The following is a 23,263-nucleotide window of genomic DNA, read 5'->3' on the forward strand; positions in this document are numbered from 1 at the left end:
AGAATTACTGTGCAACGTACTCGTAGCTTAGACATCGATCTCAAGTAACAGCTGTTTACATGTTGAACTATTCGCACTCTACCTACATATGCTGGTGATAGTGATATATTTTATGAGGAATTAAGTTCGGAAAATGAATGTAATTTTAATATGAGAAGTAATTCCGGAGGCCGTGAAAGAACAGTTGAAGAAATAATCCAACTAATTCTGAGACTACACACGGCACATGTGTTGAAACATGTTCGGTATTAGTTCGGTAACACATTCTGAATTGCTTGCTGGAACAAGCCTATTAAGTTATCTCCATCACCTTCATAAGATGGATTATAGTAGGAGAGTATAGTGTGAAATAATAACACAGAAAATCTCAAGTAAATATTTTATTAACAACGGTCCTCAATGTAAAGAAGCGGGACAAACATATAGGAATTTCAGGTTGAAAAATACACATCTAACATTACATTTGCAAACAGAGTTGAGGAGTGCAAATGTTTAAGATTATAAAGTACCTTCCTACTTAGCTATACAGTAAGTTCTCGGTTACATTTTGGTGTATAAAAGTATATTTATTTATTTAGGCCCAATCGTCGGAGATTAAAGCAGGACATTAACATGACTAATACATTTCACGTCAGTTTTCATATTCCATTCCCTTTTTTTGGACTTCAAGTTATGAAACATGTGCCTGCATGTTTTTCACGATAAGAAGGCATTCTTATGCATATTTACTCTGTTGTGTGATGTACTTTGTCGTATTACATTAATGAATAACACAGACAAATGGTGTCAAAATTTTCTTTCATAATAGTTATTGCAATCACCATGGACAGTGTGATGTCATAAAAGAACTCTTAACGTTATTATTATTATTATTATTATTATTATTATTATTATTATTATTATTTACTGAACCACACCATTAATTCTTAAAACTTTGAGAGGGTAGTATTGCATGCGATGTTTTCAGAATGATTGTTTTAATCATAAGTTTAATTTTTTTTTTGGCATTCTTTTACAGTACATTATGCAGCGAGCCTATAATGGTAGTAATTAAGACGCGAGTATGTTTATAAAACAATCGCAAGCGAGATTCATAATTTTTATACGAGCGTCTTAATTACCATTATAGGCAAGTTTCATACGACTTTTTATGCTCGACCATATGTCTAACTTGAAATTATTCATAAGTATTCATGTTATTCTTATCTGACTAGGGAGCGGAACTGACCTTATGCAATATCTCGTAAATTGTGAGATGTGCGCAGACGCGAAAGTATTGATTTTTTCCGAGAAACAAATGTCTCGCGCTAGTTGTCTTTCGATTGCATATCCGAGAATAATCGATACTTGCGCTTTCATATTGCTACAATGGTATTTTCTGATTGGTGGAACACCTGAACTTTGATGAATAGATATACTTTAATGACGTCCATTAAAGGGCAGCTACCAGGTGTATAATTACTACATTTCGGCATGGTCGAGCATAAAGATATATTTCTGTTCACTCACTGTCGAACATATCAATACTTCTCAGTTTTTTTTTTTTTTGCTTATTTTCTTACACATTGAATAATTTTCTGTATTATTATTATTATTATTATTATTATTATTATTATTATTATTATCTGTAACTTCATTTTATTATTAAATTGTACATGTATGACTTAACATAACCTCTCCAACAATCACGTAAACTATTTAAAAGTACTTCCAAGATATGCATAAATTCTTACGATTATTCATAACCGAGAACTTACTGTACTTTCTCTCATTCTGTAAATAGATCCAGTTTAACAAAAGAGGTCGAGAAATGAACCTATTATGTTGTTAGTATCTCATAAATACGTTACATAAGTTGGCAGTTCTTTGAATTGAAGCTTACATACACTGTATAAAGCTCAATATAGAGAAGAAGTTTAGACTGTCCTTTTACCATTGCCTATGAAATGTAGAAAACACGGAATGTCTAGGGTTAGATCTGAATTTTCATTTCGATTACACTTGAGGCGAGAGACAAGTCTAGCTTGCTGATTCGAATATCGGAGACCAGTTCATTCTTGCTGGCTTGAATAGACATTGTTCATGTGAAGACGGAAACTTTGGAAAAAAATGGTTGCTGGTAATTTTTTGTGAAGTCTTCTTTATTTATTGAATTTATTTATCCTAATTTCATGTAGGAGGATGATTCGATAAAAACTGAGTAAGCGTACTATAAAGATACATACTGATTCTCTCTCTCTTTTTTTTTACATTGGGGAATTTAATTGAAGTGAATTTTATTATGGCAGGCAGGGTAACTATCTCATGCCCCCATGTTATTTTGCTACCTAGGCACTTCATTAGAACCAGGTACCCAGCTTTGAAGCCGTTAGCCCTGTGAACTTACAGGATATTTATTTTCCCCTATGAACGGATTCATTTGGTGTGTTCGGAATTTTTATTCTTTGCAGCATCACACACTTGGTTGTATCATCTATTAGCATGACCGGATTTTGGCTAAAGAATTCTATATTTTACGATGTACTGAAGTACATATGATATTGTCCACACCTGTGGAGTAACGGCTAGCGCGTCTGGCAGCGAAACCAGGTGACCCGGGTTCGATTCCCGGTCGGGGCAAGTTACCTGGTTGAGGTTTTTTCCGGGGTTTTCCCTCAACCCAATATGAGCAAATGCTGGGTAATTTTCGGTGCTGGACCCCGGACTCATTTCACCGGCATTATCACCTTCATCTCATTCAGACGCTAAGTAACCTAAGATGTTGATAAAGCGTCGTAAAATAACCTAATAAAATAAAAAAATTAAATTTGATATTTCCGTGCATATTTTTCTCTGTTCCACTCATCCTTCATCATAGAGAATTCTATATGAATTTTTGTATGGGTCAAGATCAAAATAAAGAAAGTCGTGACAATATATCGATTGCAAGACCTCCAATTGCGGTAATATTAAAGACATAAATGGAATGGATGATGCTAAGCATATTTGTTTTTCCTTCTTCCAAAACTAACGCAATTAAAAATACATCCTCCTCAAAGCTACACATTTTATTTCTAGCTGTATTCCAGAACACTACAAGGAAGTAATGTGCTTGCTTTAGCAGTGAATGACAGCACTATTACATGATCAACTCGGAAATGCAGACAAATGGGCGATACTATAATAAAAATATTGTTGTTGTTTTCTAATGCCAGGCGTTTGACAATAAAGTCATTTGACCTCTTGCACTCCAATATTTTTCAAATATATTATCATGGTCAGCCACTGAAGCACAGATTTTGAGGTGTTCCGAATCCATTTCTTGGTTTGAGTTGCACAATGGGCAGTTAGGGGACTGATATATTCCAATTCTATGCAGGTGTTTGGCCAAACAATCATGGCCTCTTGCCAATCTAAATGCAGCTACAGACGATTTTCGTGGTAAATCGGGAATTAACTGTGGATTATGATGCAGAGAGTTCCATTTTTTCCCTTGGGATTGAGTTATCAAATTTTGTTTGTTGAAGTCTAAGTATGTAGATTTAATAAATCTCTTCACAGAGTAATACGTAGATTTAGTAACAGGTCTGTAAGTAGCAGTGCTGCCCTTCTTTGCTAAAGCATCCGCATTCTCGTTTCCCAGGATTCCACAATGGGATGGTATCCATTGGAATACAATTCTTTTATTGAGTGATATTAATTGAGAGAGCATTTCAGTTATTTCTGCTGTTTGAGATGAAGGTGTGTGTTTAGAGACTATTGATAGAATAGCTGCTTTGGAGTCTGACAATATAACTGCATTCTTAAATTTATTGTTGTGGCATAGAAGATTCCTGAGACTTTCACTTATTGCAATGATTTCTCCATCAAAACTTGTTGTTCCATACCCAAGAGATCTATAAAGTGAGAAGAGACAGCACGTAACACCTGCACCGGCACCTTGTTCTCTAGAGATCAAGGATCCGTCAGTTTATAAATGAAGCCAGTTTTGTGGAGGGTACCTAATATTAATTGTCTCTAAAGACAATTGTTTCAGTATTTCAGTGTTTACTTCTGATTTCAGTATTTCTTCTGTTAAATTTAGATTATATTCTATATTTAATAGAGTTAAAGGGTTTGGTTTAATTTGTAAGTTTTCTTTTAAATTCGGGATATTGATTTTCTGTTTTAATTCTTGAACCATGGATATGAAACTTTTTTGAGTTTTCAATCTACAGAGAGGACTGTATGAATGCCAATAAATAAAAACATAATAAAAATCGGAAAGCACCAAACGAATCCATCCATTCCAGTTAGTGAGAGCATAACTTGACAGTAAGATCCCGCTGCGCCAAGTCAATTGATCGGTAATAGATACATGTAACAGACCTCACAATAAGTGATTTGCTAAACTGTTGAATAACTTGTGATATGTTAAAAAGTCTGAGAGAGAGAGAGAGAGGGTTATAAAACATGGAAAATAAAAATGTTTATAACTATCACTTTATATGTAAACTTTTATAACAGAACATTTATTGCGCTTGTAATATTATTACGACATGCAAAAAAATTGCATGTTGAATGGCATTTAAACACATGCCATTAAATATTAGATATGGATCTACGGCCTTTGATACATAATTAGATTTTAGGTTGGGCAAATACTTAAAAAATTACAGGCATATGATTTCAGAAATGAAAGAGCTTGCAGCTTTCTTAATAAAAACAGCTGGAGTGTTGTATTGTTCTATGTAGAGACAGCATCACGGTTGTCCTTGATAAATTATTTTCTTGAATTAACTTGGCAACAAAAACGTATTTACGTCAATATATTCCGGAATCGTTGGTTCCACTGCCACTTTAATTTTTTGTTGATGGCAGTCAGAGGTCTGCATCGGACATTTTCGCTCGAGCACCAAGTAGTTCATAGCATAATCCGATAGGTAGCGCACATGTATGATGGGTAAAATTGTCGCAAGCGATAAATCCTCGAACGGTATAAGCCAAGCGTTAGACATTCGTTCTTGTTTCAGTGATGAACTGTGTAGTAACATCACAGATGTTTATCATTTCAAAACTTTGCAGTGTTTAACTAACCTCTCCATAGTACAACAACAAAACTTGCTTTAAAATGTAATATAAATGTTGTAGGTAAATGTTCCCCCCCTCCCCGCATTTTGTTTTTGCCACATCTGATAGATGTTATTGGATGTAAATGTAATTATTATAAAAGGAGAACACAATCACGATAATGCAAGAAATGTATCAAGTTTTCTAGTAATAATAATAATAATCTCTAATAATTAGCGTATCAATCTTTCCATCTGTAGCAGTTGTGCAGCATGATTATTCGTTTTATTATATTTTCTGTGACGTTATCTCTGTACTAATATTGTTATTAATCTACTGCTATATCATAATATTTTGTAAAAAGTTTCTACATTGTAGCAGCATATAGGCGGAACACTATGTATGGACCTATTTATTTATTTTATTTGGTTATTTAACGACGCTGTATCAACTACTAGGTTATTTAGCGTCGATGAGATTGGTGATAGCGAGATGATATTTGGCGAGATGAGACCGAGGATTCGCCACAGATTACCTTGCATTCACATTACGGTTGGGGAAAACCTCGGAAAAAACCCAACCAGGTAATCAGCCCAAGCAGGGATCGAACCCGCGCCCGAACGCAACTTCAGACCGGCAGGCAAGCGCCTTAACCAACTGAGCCACGCTGGTGGCTTGGACCTATCATATTATATATTATATATGTGGTAAATCAGATATTGAATAATTATTAATTAGCAATAATAACTGTATATCGAAGTTTTTCATACTATTTTATTTATAACTCCATGTTCCTGTTTTGGTACGTTCCATTGACTGTTCCATTAAACGTTTGTCATAAACGCAGAAAATAAAGCCTTATTTTTACCGTGTGAGCAAAACATATGTGTATCTTATCTGTCGCCTTCCATACAAGATAAGACGTGTCGGTGAGATGACCTTGTACTGTGCTTCTATTTATTACGAGCGTATCACGACCGATCGTATCTCACTCGAGCGTGCGACATTCAACCGAGTTCAAGCAAGCGATTTAACTCCAATGCAGCACTCTGATGGCAGTACTTTTTTTTCTACAAATTGTTAACTGTATGCAGGATACAAGATGCGTTTTTAATCGTCTTCGAGTGTAAAATTTTCTCCACAAAACTATTCCTAAATTTCGGTGTGTTTATCCGTTGGGAATAAGCCACGTTTAATTGAGGTTTCAGGGTATATTATTAAACATTTTTATTTTTAATATTTGAGGAGAAAAATTCGCTCCGGTGCCGGGGACCAAACCCGGGTCCTTGGTTCTACGTATACCAAGTGCTCTAACCACTGAGCTACACCGAATTCAATCCACAGCACCTGACCGAACCCCTCTCCTTCATTATTTCCCTTTGTGGCCTGACTCTAAGTTAGGCATACATGTTGACGAATATGTCCAGTGTCAACTGCTATTATACTAGGAGCGCACTCAGCTGAGTGCCTTGTTTGGCCGGGATTCCGCAGTTCTTTTTTCGCCTGAAATATTAATTGTCAGTATCACAGATATTATTCTGTAGGACAAATTAATAAATCTATAATATTTTTATTTTTGCCTAAAGCGGTGTGGTGCTACAGTGACTCATCAGAATGAAAAATACTAGTTCTGGTCGTTGGCTAATTATCTAGGATTCCTCCCCTTCTTTCTTTTTCACCAGAGTAGGCATAATCAACACCACGGGCGGTATTGATGTAATCCACTGCTCTCCGTGCACCATACCTAATATTCGAGGTGGTAAAGTGGTCTGTAGTTTCGGAAAATAGAAATGGAAAAATTCCAATCCAAACTTCTTCTCTTAAAAAATCAACCACGCCTCCTGTCGAAACCCAACACATTCAGATCTGGTACAAGACGTGAGATCAGTCGGTTTGAAATACAATATTAATACAAAATAATGAGTAAATCCAACAAACACTTCGACATCGTGAACGAAACACACTTAAACGAGATGGATCTCTCTTTACGCATTATTTACATTTTGTATTTGCACTATATAGTGTGACTGGCCCACCATAATTCAACTTAATTTCTGTTTTGTGTATCATAAACATGTATATGACAGCTACTATAACAAGCCTCTTACAGCTAGACAAAAGAAACTGACAAATATAACGGGTGTCTGAGTTAAGAGGAGATTTTCTGTCGACTTCATCACGTCCTTTGTGGTGGAAAGCATTGTGTTGTTTCTAGGTTAAGCAAGTGCCATTTCTGCAGACATAAAAATCTGTACTTAAGGGGAGAGGATGGTATTTTTTAAAACTTTTTTTCTATTTGGTGTAAAATATTAAATTTTTATATGTAGAGACCTCATAGCTGTGGCAACTCAACCAAATAAAAATATTTTGAAAAAAAAAAAATTATTTGGGGGCCCAAATTTGAAGAAATATACCCAATGCACGATTGTACTAAAACCAATATATCTAAACCGTTTTTAAAGATAGATTCAAACAGTTTTTTGCAATGTATTTGCAAAAGCATGTTCTACAAACTCTCTGTAACAGAATTTTGATATTAGTCCCTACGTTTGTAAAATCATCATCATCATCATCATCATCATCATCATCATATCCATCACGTATTATACCCTACAGGATCTGTTACGGTCTCATGCCAGCGCTTTCGTGGTCTTCCCAATTACGTTTGTAAAATAAACAATTAAAATTTAATAACAATTTTCTGATTTCCTTTCTTGCAAACAACCTGACGTAGTTTTAATAAATTAACAAAATTCTGTTACAGAGAAAAGTTTCCTAATAGTCTAAAGAATGTGTGTTCTAAATTTCATGCATATATCTTTAATACTTCAGAAATTATATCTATTTTTGTCTGGCAATGTAGCAAAAAAAAAAAAAATGAAGTTAATGAAACCGATAAAAGCAGGCATGTGATTTAAAAATCCATAGCGCAGAAGTTTAAAAATGACGTCTCAGCATCCGATAAGGGCACAAATACCCACAAAATGTTATGCAATGCATTCCACACATATCAAAGTGTATTTAAAAAAAAAAAAAAATTGAAAATTTAATTTACCGGAAACAACAATAAAAGAGGGCGAGTGATTTAAAAATCCATAATGCAGGAAGTTTAAATGGCGACTGAACATCCGATAAGGGCACAAATACCCACAAAATGTTATGCTATGCATTCCACACATATCACAGAGTATTCTAAAGAAGTTTTTTTTTTTTAATTTACTCATTTTTCACCAAAAAATACCATCCTCTCCCCTTAATCACCTAAATTTAAAGTAGAGTCTCGAAATGCTGTTCCTCTGCTAAGATTCATGCCTCACATCATTTAAAATGTTGGTAACAACACAGTCTAGTATGTACACTCACGAAGCTTGAGTTGATGAGGGTACTAGGAACAATAGACTGTGCCAGTACTGTTTCACATTATATGTGATAAGGCAATAATAGTGATCCTAGTGGTTAGCAACTATCTATGGATGCATATTCCCTACGTATTGAGCTTCGTGACTGTATATACTAGACTGTGGCAGCAACATGGCGAAGTTCTTATTCTGTGAAGTTGGTAATAATTTCTGCGTGAATATTGTCTTTAAATTCATTTGGCATAAAATGCTGATTGTTAGCATACAGGGTGTTAAAAAATAACGTTTACAACGTTTCAGGGATGATAGAGAAGGTAAAAACAAACCTCTGTTTTAAGTGACAAAACTTTAGCAGATGCGCCATTTTGCCGCTAGATGGTCTGAAGGATAGATGACTTGACTTCCGTCACAACACACACTGGTTAGTTCTGTTTGTGCACGACCATCTTCTAGGCCCTTATCTATTGCCTAACAGTCTCCGTGGTGGTAATTATTTTGTTTTTCTACGCGACGTCCTACCAGAACTTTTAGAAAATATCCTATTGAACATCATAGAACGAATATGGTTTCACCATGACGGTGCCCCTCCACACTTTGATCGTCGTGTCAAGAACTACCTAAATGCTACATTCCCCGATCGTTGGATTGGCAGGGGTGGACCAGTACTGTGGCCACCTCGATCACCGGACCTAATCCCACTGGATTTCTTTTTGTGGGGAGACATAAAACGTTTTGTGTATAAGACACCGATCAATATGGCAGAAGACTTAGTTGCTCGCGTTGTTGAAGCTGCACATGTTATTAGAGACAATGTTGGCCTTTTTGAGTGTTGTACACGCTCCATAGTACGAAGGTACCAGTTGTGCAATGCCTTCAATGGATGGCAGTTTGAACATCACCTCTAAAACGACAATTAGTCTTGTTCTTTATGGATTATACTAACATTTACGTACACAATAAACGGCGCATCTACCAAAGTTTTGTCACTTACAAAAGATATTTGTTTTTACCTCCTCTATTATCCCTGAGACGTTGTAAACGTTATTTTTTAACACCCTGTATACTCTTTCAATGACCCCCATAGATAGAACTCACGAGAATTTAAATCGGGGAGTAGGCAGGCCACAATCCTCAATTAATAAACATGATCATCAAAGATCTAATTTCATTCATTGAGATGTGTGCAGTATGTGTGGTCACATTGTTCTGCATTAAATAAGCTTAAGTTTGATCTTCTTTTGTCAGTTCATGAAAGAATATAATATGTTGTTATAACATATCATTCAAAATTTACTGTATTTTCAAAAAACATTGATCCGATAATTGTTTATGCATTTATTGCAAAACGTACTCTGATTTTCATGTCTGTATAAGGGAACCTCATGCAGGATATGTGGAATTTTTTAACCACAGTATCTGTTGTTTTGGCTATTAACATACCAACTAAGACGTAAATGTCGGTTCTGGATAAAAAAAATCCCGTGACATACTGGCTGTTCAAACCATGGTGCAATAATATAATCTTGTTTCTACATATATTGGCAGAAGGTGCTGGACCACGGTTGTTTTGTACAGCCTAGATTTTTTATTGCCAAATGTGCAGACACTCTTGATACTCCTATCTATTGTGCTAACTTGCAAATAAACTTCCTTGGACTGGCTTCTAAGCAGGCACCTATCTCGTTCAATTTATCTTAAGTAATAACACGTCTACATTTAGTTTTCTTACTGTTCAGCAGTGATTCCGTTCCACTAAGTTTTGTCACAAATTTGTAAATCATGGACCTACTAGTAGGTATTGAGGAATTTGGAAATTTTCTAAGAAAATGTCTTTGATATCTCCAATATTCACGTTTAGCAAAAGTATCGTATATAAACACATGCTGTTCAATAAAACATATGTTATCACAAAAGACCCAATGACGCTAACTGAGCTACTGGGTGAGCACAGCTTGGCTTGCCAGCGGAAATGGGAGCTTCTTTACATGCATAAATATACAGTAACTATGCAAGTATCATATTATCTTTATGGCCAACTCCTCGTATGTCAGACACCCCATAGTAACATCAATGGGAACAATAACCTTAGAGCCATTCTTGAAAGTTATTTTATTTATTTCATTTTTGAGCAGCCAACTTTAAGTCTTGGCTCTGCTCTGAAGTAAGGTAAAAAAAAAAACATGAAACTCAAATAGATGTTCATAAAAAATGAGATAAAGATATTTTATTGTATAAAGACCTAGTATTTTTATTTTAAGCAGATGCTTTATAATTTAGTATGGCCTACAAAGCAAGACCAGTGACTAAGACTATGTTTATTTCTTTTCTTATTTACGAACAAAGTGGACTGAAATAGTTTCTCAGAATTGTATTGTTAATGACTTATGCTTATGGAACCCCTTGGGAGGGACAGATGAGATGGATGAATTTCGAGTGAATCTGCAGTCTCAGAGATAAAACAGAATTTTGAAGTTGCATATATTTTTAAAAAAGCTGCCACAGTAGTCTAGTGGCTAGAGTGCTGGAGTTATAAACCTGTGGATCCAGGTTCGATCTGTGGCATATACCTGATTTATAACTTATATTGGGCAAGTTCATGGTTCAGGAGTTTCCATTCTCCTGTGGCATCCCAACAAATCTCCATCATAATCTCATCTCACTGTGGATGTAGCGTAGACCAGCCTCCTATGGCGCACACTGAGCAGTGACTCTGTCGATAAATTGGTTTATACAGCTGGCTTCATACGGGTGAATGACGTACAGACAAGTACCCGCCATTAGTTTAAAAAAATACATATATTTAAAAAAAATTTCCTTCCATTTACAGACGTGAATTTCAAATTCTGGATCTTAGTTCTTTTTTAACCATACCACAGATGTCGTAAAAAAAAGTAATAGGGCCTACATGAAACTTGAATTTTGTAAGAGGAGATACATTTTGAAAACACAGTAGAACCCCGATTATCCGTCACCCTATTAACCGATTGGTGGATTATCCGACTGTCTTTCTCGTTCTTTTTTCCCTACAGAAATATATTGAGTAAGCTACTGTACATTATAGTCCCGTCGCTCTTATTTCCGGCAGCCAATCACATTGCAGGTCGGCTACATTTAAACGTGTGCGTCTTGTCATTCGCTATTGATGTAATGAATTTCCTATGGCTCGATAAATACTTAATATAATCGCCCGACATTTTGGCTCTTTTGTTGGCGTTTGGAGAAATCACACGAGGACGTTATTTGCCGCTCAATTATTTGCTCAATTACAGTGCGTTTGATTTATTATCATAGGAGCTATGACATGATAATGTTTAACGGTGAAGCAAATAGATTCCTCATCTGGTAGCTCGGGAACGAAAGAACAAAAATGGCGAACGATACCACCTACCTAGACTTTATAGACCTTCACTTCCTAAGACGTAAGCAAAGGGGAGGAGTCACACCAGAAATAACAGCGACACGACTATAGAAAATTATTTTTTTCTAGAGAGAGCTATTACAAGACTCTACCCTTACACAGTATGGTCTACTGTTCAAGTTGTACTGTATAACTTCTATATAAAATGTCTTCCACGAGTATCAAAAGAAATCATGTTGTGCTGGGTATAAAAAGTGCAAATAACTGCATGGTTTCGGGGAACGAGAAACTGTGGCTCATCTCAGAATACGAGACTGAAGTCACAACCATGTGCAATTTAATAAAAATCAAGAATGACGTATATGAAGTATGTAAATCTACAATACGAGACCTCCATATTTCTATCTTTTCACAAAGAGCCATTACAACAAATTTCCTTGTACCCTAAAATTACGTTGTTAACAATCACATATAGGCCTATCAGTGAACTTCTGATCCACTACCTAGCGTCTTCAATACAAAACCATAGAGGAAATTACGAAAGTGTAAGCATTATTCACTAAATACGAAAATATTTCATGGTACGGATTACCCGATTTTTTTCGATTAACCGTTCAGTCCACCCCCTTCATTACCACAGATAATAGAGGTTCTACTGTAATTATTTTTTTTTAATTTGAATAATTAAAAACAAAACATTCCTCTCATCATAATGAAACTTATGTGCAAGAATACTTATAGGAAGAGGATCAGGTTTTCAAAATATGAAATCTCTACCTTAATAATTGTAGAAAACAGAACTTTCACCCACAACCCCCTTATTGCTATGAACTTCTACACAATGTGATATGTTTGGAGAATTGTAACTTTGACTGGATACAAAAAGCCTGTCTGGGAGACCAATTTCTTGCAGATATTTAGTGATTATGATGATGAGTCACGATGAAAATGAGGAAGGAAAAAAGAAGAGGAAATAGTGCAATGACAATGGAAGGAAGAGCAGTGCCCCGAGAAAATCTGCAAACACAACCTTTATACACCAAACAACAGAGGCTGGGATTTGAATGTTTGGCATGAAAAACTAACACTCAGGCATCGGACCAAGAGAGGGAAAGGTAAGCTTAATATAGTTAATTTATTATTAATGGAGAAAAATTCGCTCTGGTGCTGAGGATCGAACCCGGGACTCCCAGTTCTACACACTGGGTGCTCTAACCACTGAGCTATGCCAAAGTTGAACCCACCGCACCGGATCGAATCTTTCTCCTTTGGTGGCCTTACTCCACATTTGACTTATATAGGGCATATCAAAAGTCCGGTAACACTTTCAACATTTTATTATACAAAAACTACTAATGATAGCACTTTCAAACACACGTCAGTTTAAAGTCAAACTCTCGAAGTTATTCAGCCGCTTAATTTTCAGCGACGAAGCGACATTCCATATGAGTGGGAAAATTAACAAGCACAACTGTCGTGTTTGGGGTACACAGAAACCTCACAGAATCATTGAACATGAGCGTGATTCACCAAAGGTGAATGTTTTCTGCGCGTTGTCACAACGAAAACTGTACGGACCTTTCTTCTTCATTGAGGCTACTGTGACTGGACATTCATATCTGGACATGTTGGAGCAATGGTTGGTGCCTCAACTTAGACAAGATCTCGATGACGATTTCATCTTTCAGCAAGATGGGGCTCCGTCACATTTCCACAATGCAGTTCGTGCTTACCCGAGATGTCTGATCGTTGGATAGGACGTGCTGGAGTAAGGGACAGATGTTTCATGACATGGCCACCTAGGTCACCCGATATGACTGCATGTGAATTTTCTCTATGGGGGGTAACTAAAGGACAGTGTGTTTGTACTGCCTTTGCCATGTGATTTAGAGGAACTAAAAACCAGAATTCGAGAAGCTGCTGCCACGGTCACAGAGGATATGTTGAAAAGGGTATGGGAAGAGTTTGATTATCATTTGGACATCTGCCGAGTCACTCGTGGTTCACACATTGAATCTCTGTAAGGTGTAAAACGAACTTTGAGAGTCTGACTTTAACTGACGTGTGTTTGAAAGTGCTATCATTAGTAGTTTTTGTGTAATAAAATATTGAAAGTGTTACTGACTTTTGATATGCTCTGTATATTGTAAGTCAACAGTCATCACAAGTAGCGCACTCATTTGAGTGACTTGGCATCTGGGACTCCTACTGTTAGGCGAATGATCTATGTAAAGATAAGATAGTCAAGTTCTATTTCATTTTCCATGAACATCTGTGAGATATGAAGTCAAACTCAATGCAAGTGAACTTCTGTTCATAGTATTCAGACTAATGTACAGTTGGCTAGATGCCACACTCACAAATTACTATTCCCTACATCATAATAAATATAACAGCTAGCAATTTGTCATTGTTGCTGACCCTGGATCTGGCAAAATACACCCAAAAGTTTAATTCCTTTAATTAAATTAATAGGTGCCAATGATATAAGTTTTATATTGTATTGTGTATGATTGTCAGGAGTCAAAAATAAACTTACTCGGCGTGTGTTTATTCTAAATTATGAGTATAGCTGATTTCGGAACTATGAGAAGCGGCACAGATATCCGTACCTTAATCGTTATCAGTAATTTATTGCCAGCAATAAATATTACTTCATATGCTAGTAAATGTACATTACAATTACGCAAATGTTGGCAAGATTTTACAATCCTGAAGCATTGGAGAACATTTATCCTGATTAGGGAACAAGAGAGAGAATATTAATATCTAAATATTGATATGATTCAAAATATTGTAGCCATAGACAGTAATCTAAAATTGCTTATTGGGTTAAAACATTGATAACATTATATTCAGAATAATATTGACACAGGAAACTTCCTTAGAGAGACATTTTAATTTTCTTAAGATTTATCCCCAAACTTGTCAGTAGTAATGTAGGCCTATTGGCAGAAGATCTGTAACTCTGGAATAATATTTGTGACACATAAAAGAATCTTGTACCTGAATGAAAGGATACTGGACAATTTTACGGCTGCAATGGTATCTGGTCGTTATAATTAGTAGAAAGAACAGTATCACATATCTGATGGTAATAAAAGTTCATAAAACAGTGCGTGATATATGAAGGGTTCAGAGCCATAGTGGGCCAAGCGCCATTTATTAAAAACAAAGGGTTAAAGTTAAGTGAATACCATAGTTTAATGAAGATTGACATATCATTTAGTTTTAATGTGTATACTTTATATTACTTGCTATATGTTTCCATTCAATTATGGTAGTAACTTCATTTTAACCCTTGTTTTCTACGGTTTTAGTAAATGGCGCTTGGCCCACTATGGATCTGAACCCTTCATATATTGCCAACTTTTAGCTCTCAAGAAAAATTTCGATTTAAAATATGTTGTTGTTTTCTAATGCCAGGCATTTAACAATAGAGTCATTTGACCTCTTGCACTCCAATATTTTTCAAAGATATTATCATGGCCAGCCACTGAAGCACAGATTTTGAGGTGTTCCGAATCCATTTCTTGGTTTGAGTTGCACAATGGGCAGTTAGGAGACTGATATATTCCAATTCTATGCAGGTGTTTGGCCAAACAATCATGGCCTGTTGCCAATCTAAATACAGCTACAGACGATTTTCGTGGTAAATCGGGAATTAACTGTGGATTATGATGCAGAGAGTTCCATTTTTTCCCTTGAGATTCGATTTAAAATATGTCATTATTTAAGAAAAATGGCGACATGCACTTTACAGACTAGAACAACTGAAGTTTCAAATCTGCCACTAGATACTTGACATAAAACATATCAATTTTACATAATAAAATATTTCAGTGAAATTATATATTTTTTTTCACTTGGTTATTTAACGACGCTGTATCAACTACTAGGTTATTTAGCGTCAATGGGATTGGTGATGGCAAGATGAGGACGAGGATTTGCCATAGATTACCTGACATTTTCCTTATGGTTAGTAAAAACCTCGGAAAAAACCCAACCAGGTAATCAGCCCAAGTGGAATCGAACCGTTGAGGTCACGATTGTTTAGCAAGCCATCTGCACAGGATAGAAATCTCCCATACATCTCCTGCGTATTGTATGATTCAAATGAAGAGATAAATGTGGCACATATCCAAACCATTGTTACAAAATGACATTATACAAAAATATTGAAGTGCAAGATGACTACATACTGAACGTACTTCCATTGCTAATTTTTTCCTTTCAAATGTGACTGATTGTTAATAAGCATTCTTAACGTGCTGAAATTAAATTTCTGTTTTGTACTTTGACAGACTTTTACATGTCAGCTAAAAGACTTAGCTAACTTAATTTAAGTGTTTAAAACTGTGGCTGTATTTCTTTGGAATTTATTTTTATTGTACCATATTGCTTGCGAAATACTACAGGTACCGTATAGTGTTTTCTGTTTTAACAATACAGTTCTGACAAGTCCTGTAACTTTTATTGCACCATGTCCTATAATACAGTGAGTTTTAGCAATACGTATATCTTAGTATGAAAGAAACAGCTGTATAAAGTTTATAAAAATTATTCACATAGTTATACTGGCACTTAAAAAAATTATTCTTGGAATTATTTTGAATGGAAAAAATTCACGTGAACATGAGATCAGTCATAAAAAATAGCGTCTGCTACGATAACAATATGAATCTTAAGAAAAACAGTAGGCTTAATAATTATCTAAAATAAAAATACAATAGCATCCCTCTTTTACTCTTTTCAAGGGACTCTAGAAAAATGTCTAAATTGAGGGAAGTGTAAATTATGGGAAATGATTTACGCAAACCATTAAGGATACAATGTTCAATACTTAAAATGTTTTGTAATCAATTCTTGGAACTTTCATAATACACAGGAATATATTAAATAATTATTTAATTTATAAAGGGTAAATTATCATACACCTCACTTTAAAATCTCAAAATATAAGGTCTACACACACATTTCAACACGAAACACTAGTTCTTTTTACAAAAGAAGTTTGATTTATTTTTCTGTTTACATCTCTTATGTCTCAAGTTTTCTATTGCTTCTTTAGTTTTAAATAAATCCAGATTTGAATTTCTTGCGTGTTATGCAATGTTAAAAAATAAAGTCCAGATGAAATCTGAACTACTAAAGTATTTAACTTCCATTCAACACTTATCATTTCCACATAAAAACAATGGTGTGTTCAACAGTATTGGTATTATTTTTAAATATAGAAGAAGGTTTTATTATAATCTTACGACACAATATGGTCAATTTATATGTACTGTGAAATGCTTCCTTTTCACTGCTCTGAGACATGTTTCCTTTTTTGCACAAGCTTTCCAATATCCATCCCAAACGATATCTGACTGAAGACTAATATATCTTTTAACATCGTCAGTCTTGCCTGGGCTAATTACCTGGTTGGGTTTCTTCTGAGGTTTTCCTCAACCGTAAGGCAAATTCGGGTAATCTATGGCGAATTCTTATCCGCATCGCTAATACCATGTCGCTATCAGCAATTCCATCAGAGCTAAATAACATAGTTGATACAGTGTTGTTAAATAACAGACTAAAAAACTCAAACAGCATCTTTGAGTATCTTGCTATAACGCATCAAACTTCGATATTTCGTGCCGCGCTGAATAAGCTGTATTATTTAATAAACACGCAAGAATGATTTACAATATAGAATGTTGGAAATCATTTTTGTTTAAGATGCACAAAATTATTGTGTATTTCAGTATAAACCCAAATTCATTTTTAATCCAAAGCATAAAATAATACCGTTTTTACGCGAATATAATATGCACCATTTTTGATAAAACATATTCTTGAAAAGTGAGATGTGTATTATATTTGATGGCGTATTATATTCACATGCAAACACTCAGACTCGAACATATTACTATATTTAAATTAACGCTCTAGTTATGCTATGATGTATATGGTGGGAAACAGCCATTGCAGGTTCGTGTTTTTCGTCTTTTGTTCACTTCTCATTCATAATTTCATATGTATTTTTGACAACAATCATTAACACACACATTATTTTTAGCTACGATAATAATTTTGACTTTTTTTTGTTGTATTCTGAGATTTTATGTAGCCTACACAACTTTTAACAATCACACGTTTTTAAATAAACCAAAAGAAATTACGAACAATTACTGATGAAAGAGTGGCATGACATTAGTGATTGTCAATGTTCTGACATCAACCCAGACCTGTTGACTGGAAGTTCCAGTTCTGATACTGCAAAAGAGGATGAATGTGATGTATAGCTAGAGGTAAAGGTGCCTTAATAACTTGTCTTGATAATAATATAATAATCCTGACTGGTTTTTAGCAAAAGTACGTATTATATTCGCTAGTAATATTTTTCTGGATTTTAGGATAAAAAAATTGGAGTGCGTGTTATATTTGATGGCGTATTATATTCGAGTAAATGCATAAATCCTTTATGAATCATATGCTTATATCTGGGAGAGCTTGTGTTTGGATGAAACAGTGTTTACAGCAGGTTTTCAGAACTTTCACTTCTATTTAAGTATACTTAATCACATATGAATTGCACATCTAATTAACCTACAAAGACAATATGTGCCAATTATTTGATGCCATTACTATTCATTACCTTTGTCTGGTCAGCTATATTTGATGAGACTGAATAAGACAGACGAGCTACAAATTTAGTACTATTAAAAATGGTTATCTATTCAGAACTGAATCCACATTTATGTGAATATCTTTTACTCAAAATTACTCCAGGCTTGAGCTTCTTAAGTGCCAGTATAAGATTCGTGAACCTCCCTGCAAATTCACTAATATAAAATACAAATATGGCACAAATTTAAAACGAATTAAAATGAAACATCAAAATGATATGAAGGGCTTCACCAATGCTTCAGTATTGCTTGTTCAGACAGATTTACTTTGAGCCACTGTAGAAAGTGTGAGCAGGATCCATCTGTGAGAACCTCTGAGGGCCTTCTCCGCTGTTGGTAGAACTGGAGGTACTAGCTGTAGTCGATGTTCCAGGCCCAGTGTTGGGTTCCGCTACCTGGGTTGACTCAGGAGGCTCGCTAGATTCTGGCAGCTTCATGAAGGTCAAGTCACTGCCAGTCCACATGGAGTACAAGTGTGCTCGGACCTCCTGCACAGTTATAGGGTGCATAGAAATGTATAGAACTAGAAGTAGGGTAGATTTTCTATCAACAGCTACAGTGCATAATGGTCGAAAATGTACAGTAAAATTCTTCGTAACCGGCATCTAAATAACCGACAATATCAAAACAATGGCACGTTTGACTGGGCCAAAAAAATGTTTAAATCTGCCACACTGCCACAGTCTGGGCCAACAGTTTTGCCACATTAGGAAGTTCGCAAGAACTTTCGTTTCAGTGAATATTAGAACCTAAAATTAGTGTATTATTTGTGTTGTGTGATGTGTTTTGATAAAAAAAAAATCCACACAGTTTTTATGTTTATTTAGTTACGTTCGGAGTGTCAGTGTTGCCAAATTAGAAGTTCGCACAAACTTCCATTTTCAGTGAATATTCGAACCTAACATTCATTAGTGTATTATTTGTGTTGTGTGATGTGTTTTAATAAAAAAAAATCCACACAGTTTTTATGTTTATTTAGCTATGTTCGGAGTGTCAGTGTTGCCACATTAGGAAGTTCGCATGAAGTTTAATTTTCAGTGAATATTCTAACCTAGAATTAGTGTATTATTTGTGAAAATCCACACAGTTTTTATGTTTGTTCAGTTATGAGGAAGTGATAGAGAAATAAGCTTCACATGGGTGCAGTTTCAACATATGGCACCATGAAATACGAACTTTCTTTTGTATATAACGGTATTGATTCAATTATCCAGCGAAATCTCGTATCCAGAACCAGCCTAGTCCCTTTGGTGCCGGTTAAGAGGGATTCTACTGTAAATCTAATTGGGAAAATGAATAACTCTAAAACCACATAGACTTTGGTATAGCAGTGTTCAATGTGACACGAAACTTCTCAGTTTTTGCGCCATGTTATATAGATGCAGAAAAATCAAAAGTGTCGGATCTATATATTAGCTTCAAGAAGGCAAGGCGATAAATCTGGTCATACTTTTTGTTAATACAGTAACGTCATTAGTTATAGAAACAAATGACTGAAACTATGATGTGTTTAAAACAAAGTAACTTCGAATCCAGTTAATTCATTCTATATACTCACATAGGCCTACCTTTCTCTCCCACATTTTTATTTCCCCTAGCCTTCTTTCACAAGTATCTCAATTGATCCCCCTCATATTTGCTATTCTCTATTATTACCTTTCTCCTGTGTTCGAAATATCGTGATTTTCTGATATATTTTCAGCAATGGAAAACACCCAAACATAACCTGTCATAACATCATGCACCCAACAGGTTGATCTTCTATAATAGAGTTTAGTGTACAGTGGAATCTCTTAAGTTCGACAGAAATCAAGTTCGACATCCTATAGTTCGACTGCTTACGTAGGAGAATTAGACACGCCCCTATACGGGCACTAAGCAATGGGTTCGCCATTTGAATGGGAATTGGTTCTGTGTCTTGTAGTGATATTTCTGTTAAAGGAAAACAGAATATTTTATTGATTAGGACATCCATATTTAATCACTGATTTTAAATTAATGAACTCTTGTTTCTCTATTTGAGAATTGTGCCGTTTGTGAGACGGAACTGTCAAAACCCACTGTGGTACTAGAAGCGCATACACAAGTCTCGGGGCAGGCAGGAAATGCAAGTACGGTACTGTATTCGTTGATGGATAACCAATAAGAATTTGTATTCATTTCACCTGCGACACTAACTACCCTTATTGGACTGAACTTTCAATTCTGTTTTGTCGAACTTAGGAGAGTCCACTGTATATGGATTGAAACTCACTGCCCCTCCTTCAGAGCCAGTGGTAGACCGACTATGTAGAGAGTGACTTGATGAAGAATCGGTGGATGAGCTGCTCTTGCGTGACGCCAGAGTGCTGGCATCCAAAGTTGGTGGATACAAGTCGAAGCTGCTCCTTTCCCCAGAAGGATGGCCTTCATGTTCACCCCACCTGCAGACATATAAATTCATTCTGACCTGTTCAGAGGTTTATTTTGCTCTGGTATTCTGGTGTTGAAACAGTAATTTCTAGCTTTTGGTTGTGATGTAATTCGGGTTTGTCGCAACAATAGACTTTGATCCACTGTAAATATGTTGTTGTTTTCTAATGCCAGGCGTTTGACAATAAAGTCATTTGACCTCTTGCACTCCAATATTTTTCAAAGATATTATCATGACTAGCCACTGAAGCACAGATTTTGAGGTGTTCCGAATCCATTTCTTGGTTTGAGTTGCACAATGGGCAGTTAGGGAACTGATATATTCCAATTATATGCAGGTGTTTGGCCAAACAATCATGGCCTGTTGCCAATCTAAATGCAGCTACAGACGATTTTCGTGGTAAATCGGGAATTAACTGTGAATTTTGATGCAGAGAGTTCCATTTTTTCCCATGGGATTGTGTTATCAAATTTTGTTTGTTGAAGTCTAAGTATGTAGATTTAATAAATCTTTTCACAGAGTAATATGTAGATTTAGTAACAGGTCTGTAAGTAAATATGTAAATAGCTTATGCCAATACCAATTTTGTGAGTGTGTAGGTGTGAATAGAGATTTTGTAAATAATTATAAATACTATGCTGGTACTGTTAACATAGATAATTTTGGTCGAAATAACAAAATATGATCAGAATTAAGTCATAATTATCATGTATATAAGACAAGGAAAAACAAGTATAGGCTTATTCCAACAACAGAATAATAATGTTAAAATATAAGCAATAATATGTTATCTGTGAAAGTTTATTGGTATAAGATGTGTAGTTTACTTACGAAAGTTGAATTGTAAAGATTTATGTAAATGTATTAATTGCATTTAATATTACTCGGTAATGGAGCGTGCGGAAAAAAATAAATAAATAAAAAAAACACACACAGACAGACAGACACACATACACACAAATCCCCCCTCTCGAAATATATTTATATTTCTCTCAAAATAAAAAAAAAGTCAATATAATATAACGCAGTAAATAGAGCATAACGCGTATCAACAATTATTTAAGTTTTTTAGGTTCAACGAAATTCACATTTCCTAATCATGATTGTAGGAGTCGTAGAAGTATTGAAGAAATTAGTACAGTACAGTACCTAGCTTATTACGCTATCTCATGTAATACGCTTTTTTTGTCCGGTCCCTGAACATTTCATATATAACGCGTTTATAAAATACCCCGTTTGTTGCACTCAAATCCCACATAATACGCTGTTTTTGTGGAATATTTTCGATGTAATTTTCAGCAATGTACTGTAACAGCAATGAAACATCTTGGTCATTGAACTCACTGGTGCCATTAACCTGAAAAGTATTTGTATTCGACCCTTTACCTGCGCATTTAAACATTCATACTTCATACCTTAGTATACCTCATCCTCTTGTTACGCTCTCTTATTCGACTCCTTACCTGCGTGGTTAAAGCCTACATACAGTTACAATACCTCACCCTCTTGTTAACCCTCTCTCTCTAACAACATTCCTCACTCGGCCGTAATAAAATTCTGGAAATTTTTGCTGGGCAGTTTGTTGTCTTTTAGTGTATTGAAGTGTTTGTGAGTGTGATTACAATGAGTGTTAAACGAAAAGCCCTTTCTGTGTCGGAAAAATTGGAAATCTTACGAAAGTACGATGAGAACAATACTCTTACTCAGAAACAACTCTCTGATGCATTAGGAATCCCATCATCAACATTAAGAACGATAATAAAAAATCGCGACTCAATCACTGCAGCTGCGACGTTGGGAGGATGTAATCGCAGGACACTGAAGTGTGGTAAACACGAGGACTTGGAGAACATGCGCGGCAAACAACTATAAATGACTTTTATGCTCGACCATGCCGAAATGTAGTAATTATACACCTGGTAGCAGACCTTTAATGTATGTCATTAAAGTACACCTACTCATTAAAGGTCAGGTCTTTCAGCCAATGACGACTCAGGTTACAACTGTTCAGCCAATGACAGGTCAGCTTTCTACCGTTATAAAACCGTAAGTATCGATTATTCTCGGATATGCAATCGAAAGAGAATTGGCGAAAAGTCACAGAGGCTGGAAATCCAATACTGTCGCAGAAGGTTATGTTCTGTTACTATAATAATTAGCGCTAATTGTAAATAATATTCAAATAAATTCAATTTGTCATCTCGTTTTTCAATGTCTAATTTATTTTTAATGTTATCTCTGTAGGTTCTTATGGCCTAGCAAGGTCAATGTGAACATCTGTTCCTCGGAAAAAATCAATACTTTCGCGTCTGCGCACATCTCACAACATACGGAACATTGGCCAAGGTCAGATACAAAGAAAATTAATAATATCAAGTTAGAAATATGGTCGAGCATAAAAAGTCGTATGAAACTCGCCTATAATGGTAATTAA

General features: G+C 35.4%; 1 protein-coding gene across 1 annotated transcript; it reads right to left on the minus strand.

The window, feature by feature from the left end:
- Positions 1–365: 365 nt before the first annotated feature.
- LOC138711849 (uncharacterized) lies at positions 366–21,711 on the minus strand. Its single transcript, XM_069843139.1, has 2 exons — positions 20,671–21,711; positions 366–18,904 (listed from the first exon to the last, which is right to left on the minus strand). Exons 1-2 carry the CDS (start codon positions 20,857–20,859, stop codon positions 18,680–18,682), a joined length of 414 nt encoding a protein of 137 aa, XP_069699240.1. The 5' UTR covers positions 20,860–21,711; the 3' UTR covers positions 366–18,679.
- Between the last annotated feature and the right edge of the window lie 1,552 nt (positions 21,712–23,263).

This window comes from Periplaneta americana, chromosome 1, assembly GCF_040183065.1.
Source record: "Periplaneta americana isolate PAMFEO1 chromosome 1, P.americana_PAMFEO1_priV1, whole genome shotgun sequence".
In the NCBI taxonomy this organism is placed as follows: domain Eukaryota; kingdom Metazoa; phylum Arthropoda; class Insecta; order Blattodea; family Blattidae; genus Periplaneta; species Periplaneta americana.

Coding starts and splice junctions, on each gene's coding strand:
- LOC138711849 (XM_069843139.1), bottom strand. CDS start 20,859: ATGAATTTATATGTCTGCAGGTGGGGTGAACATGAAGGCCATCCTTCT. Junction 18,905..20,670: donor CTGGCTCTGAAGGAGGGGCA/GTGAGTTTCAAT, acceptor ATAACTGTGCAG/GAGGTCCGAGCACACTTGTA.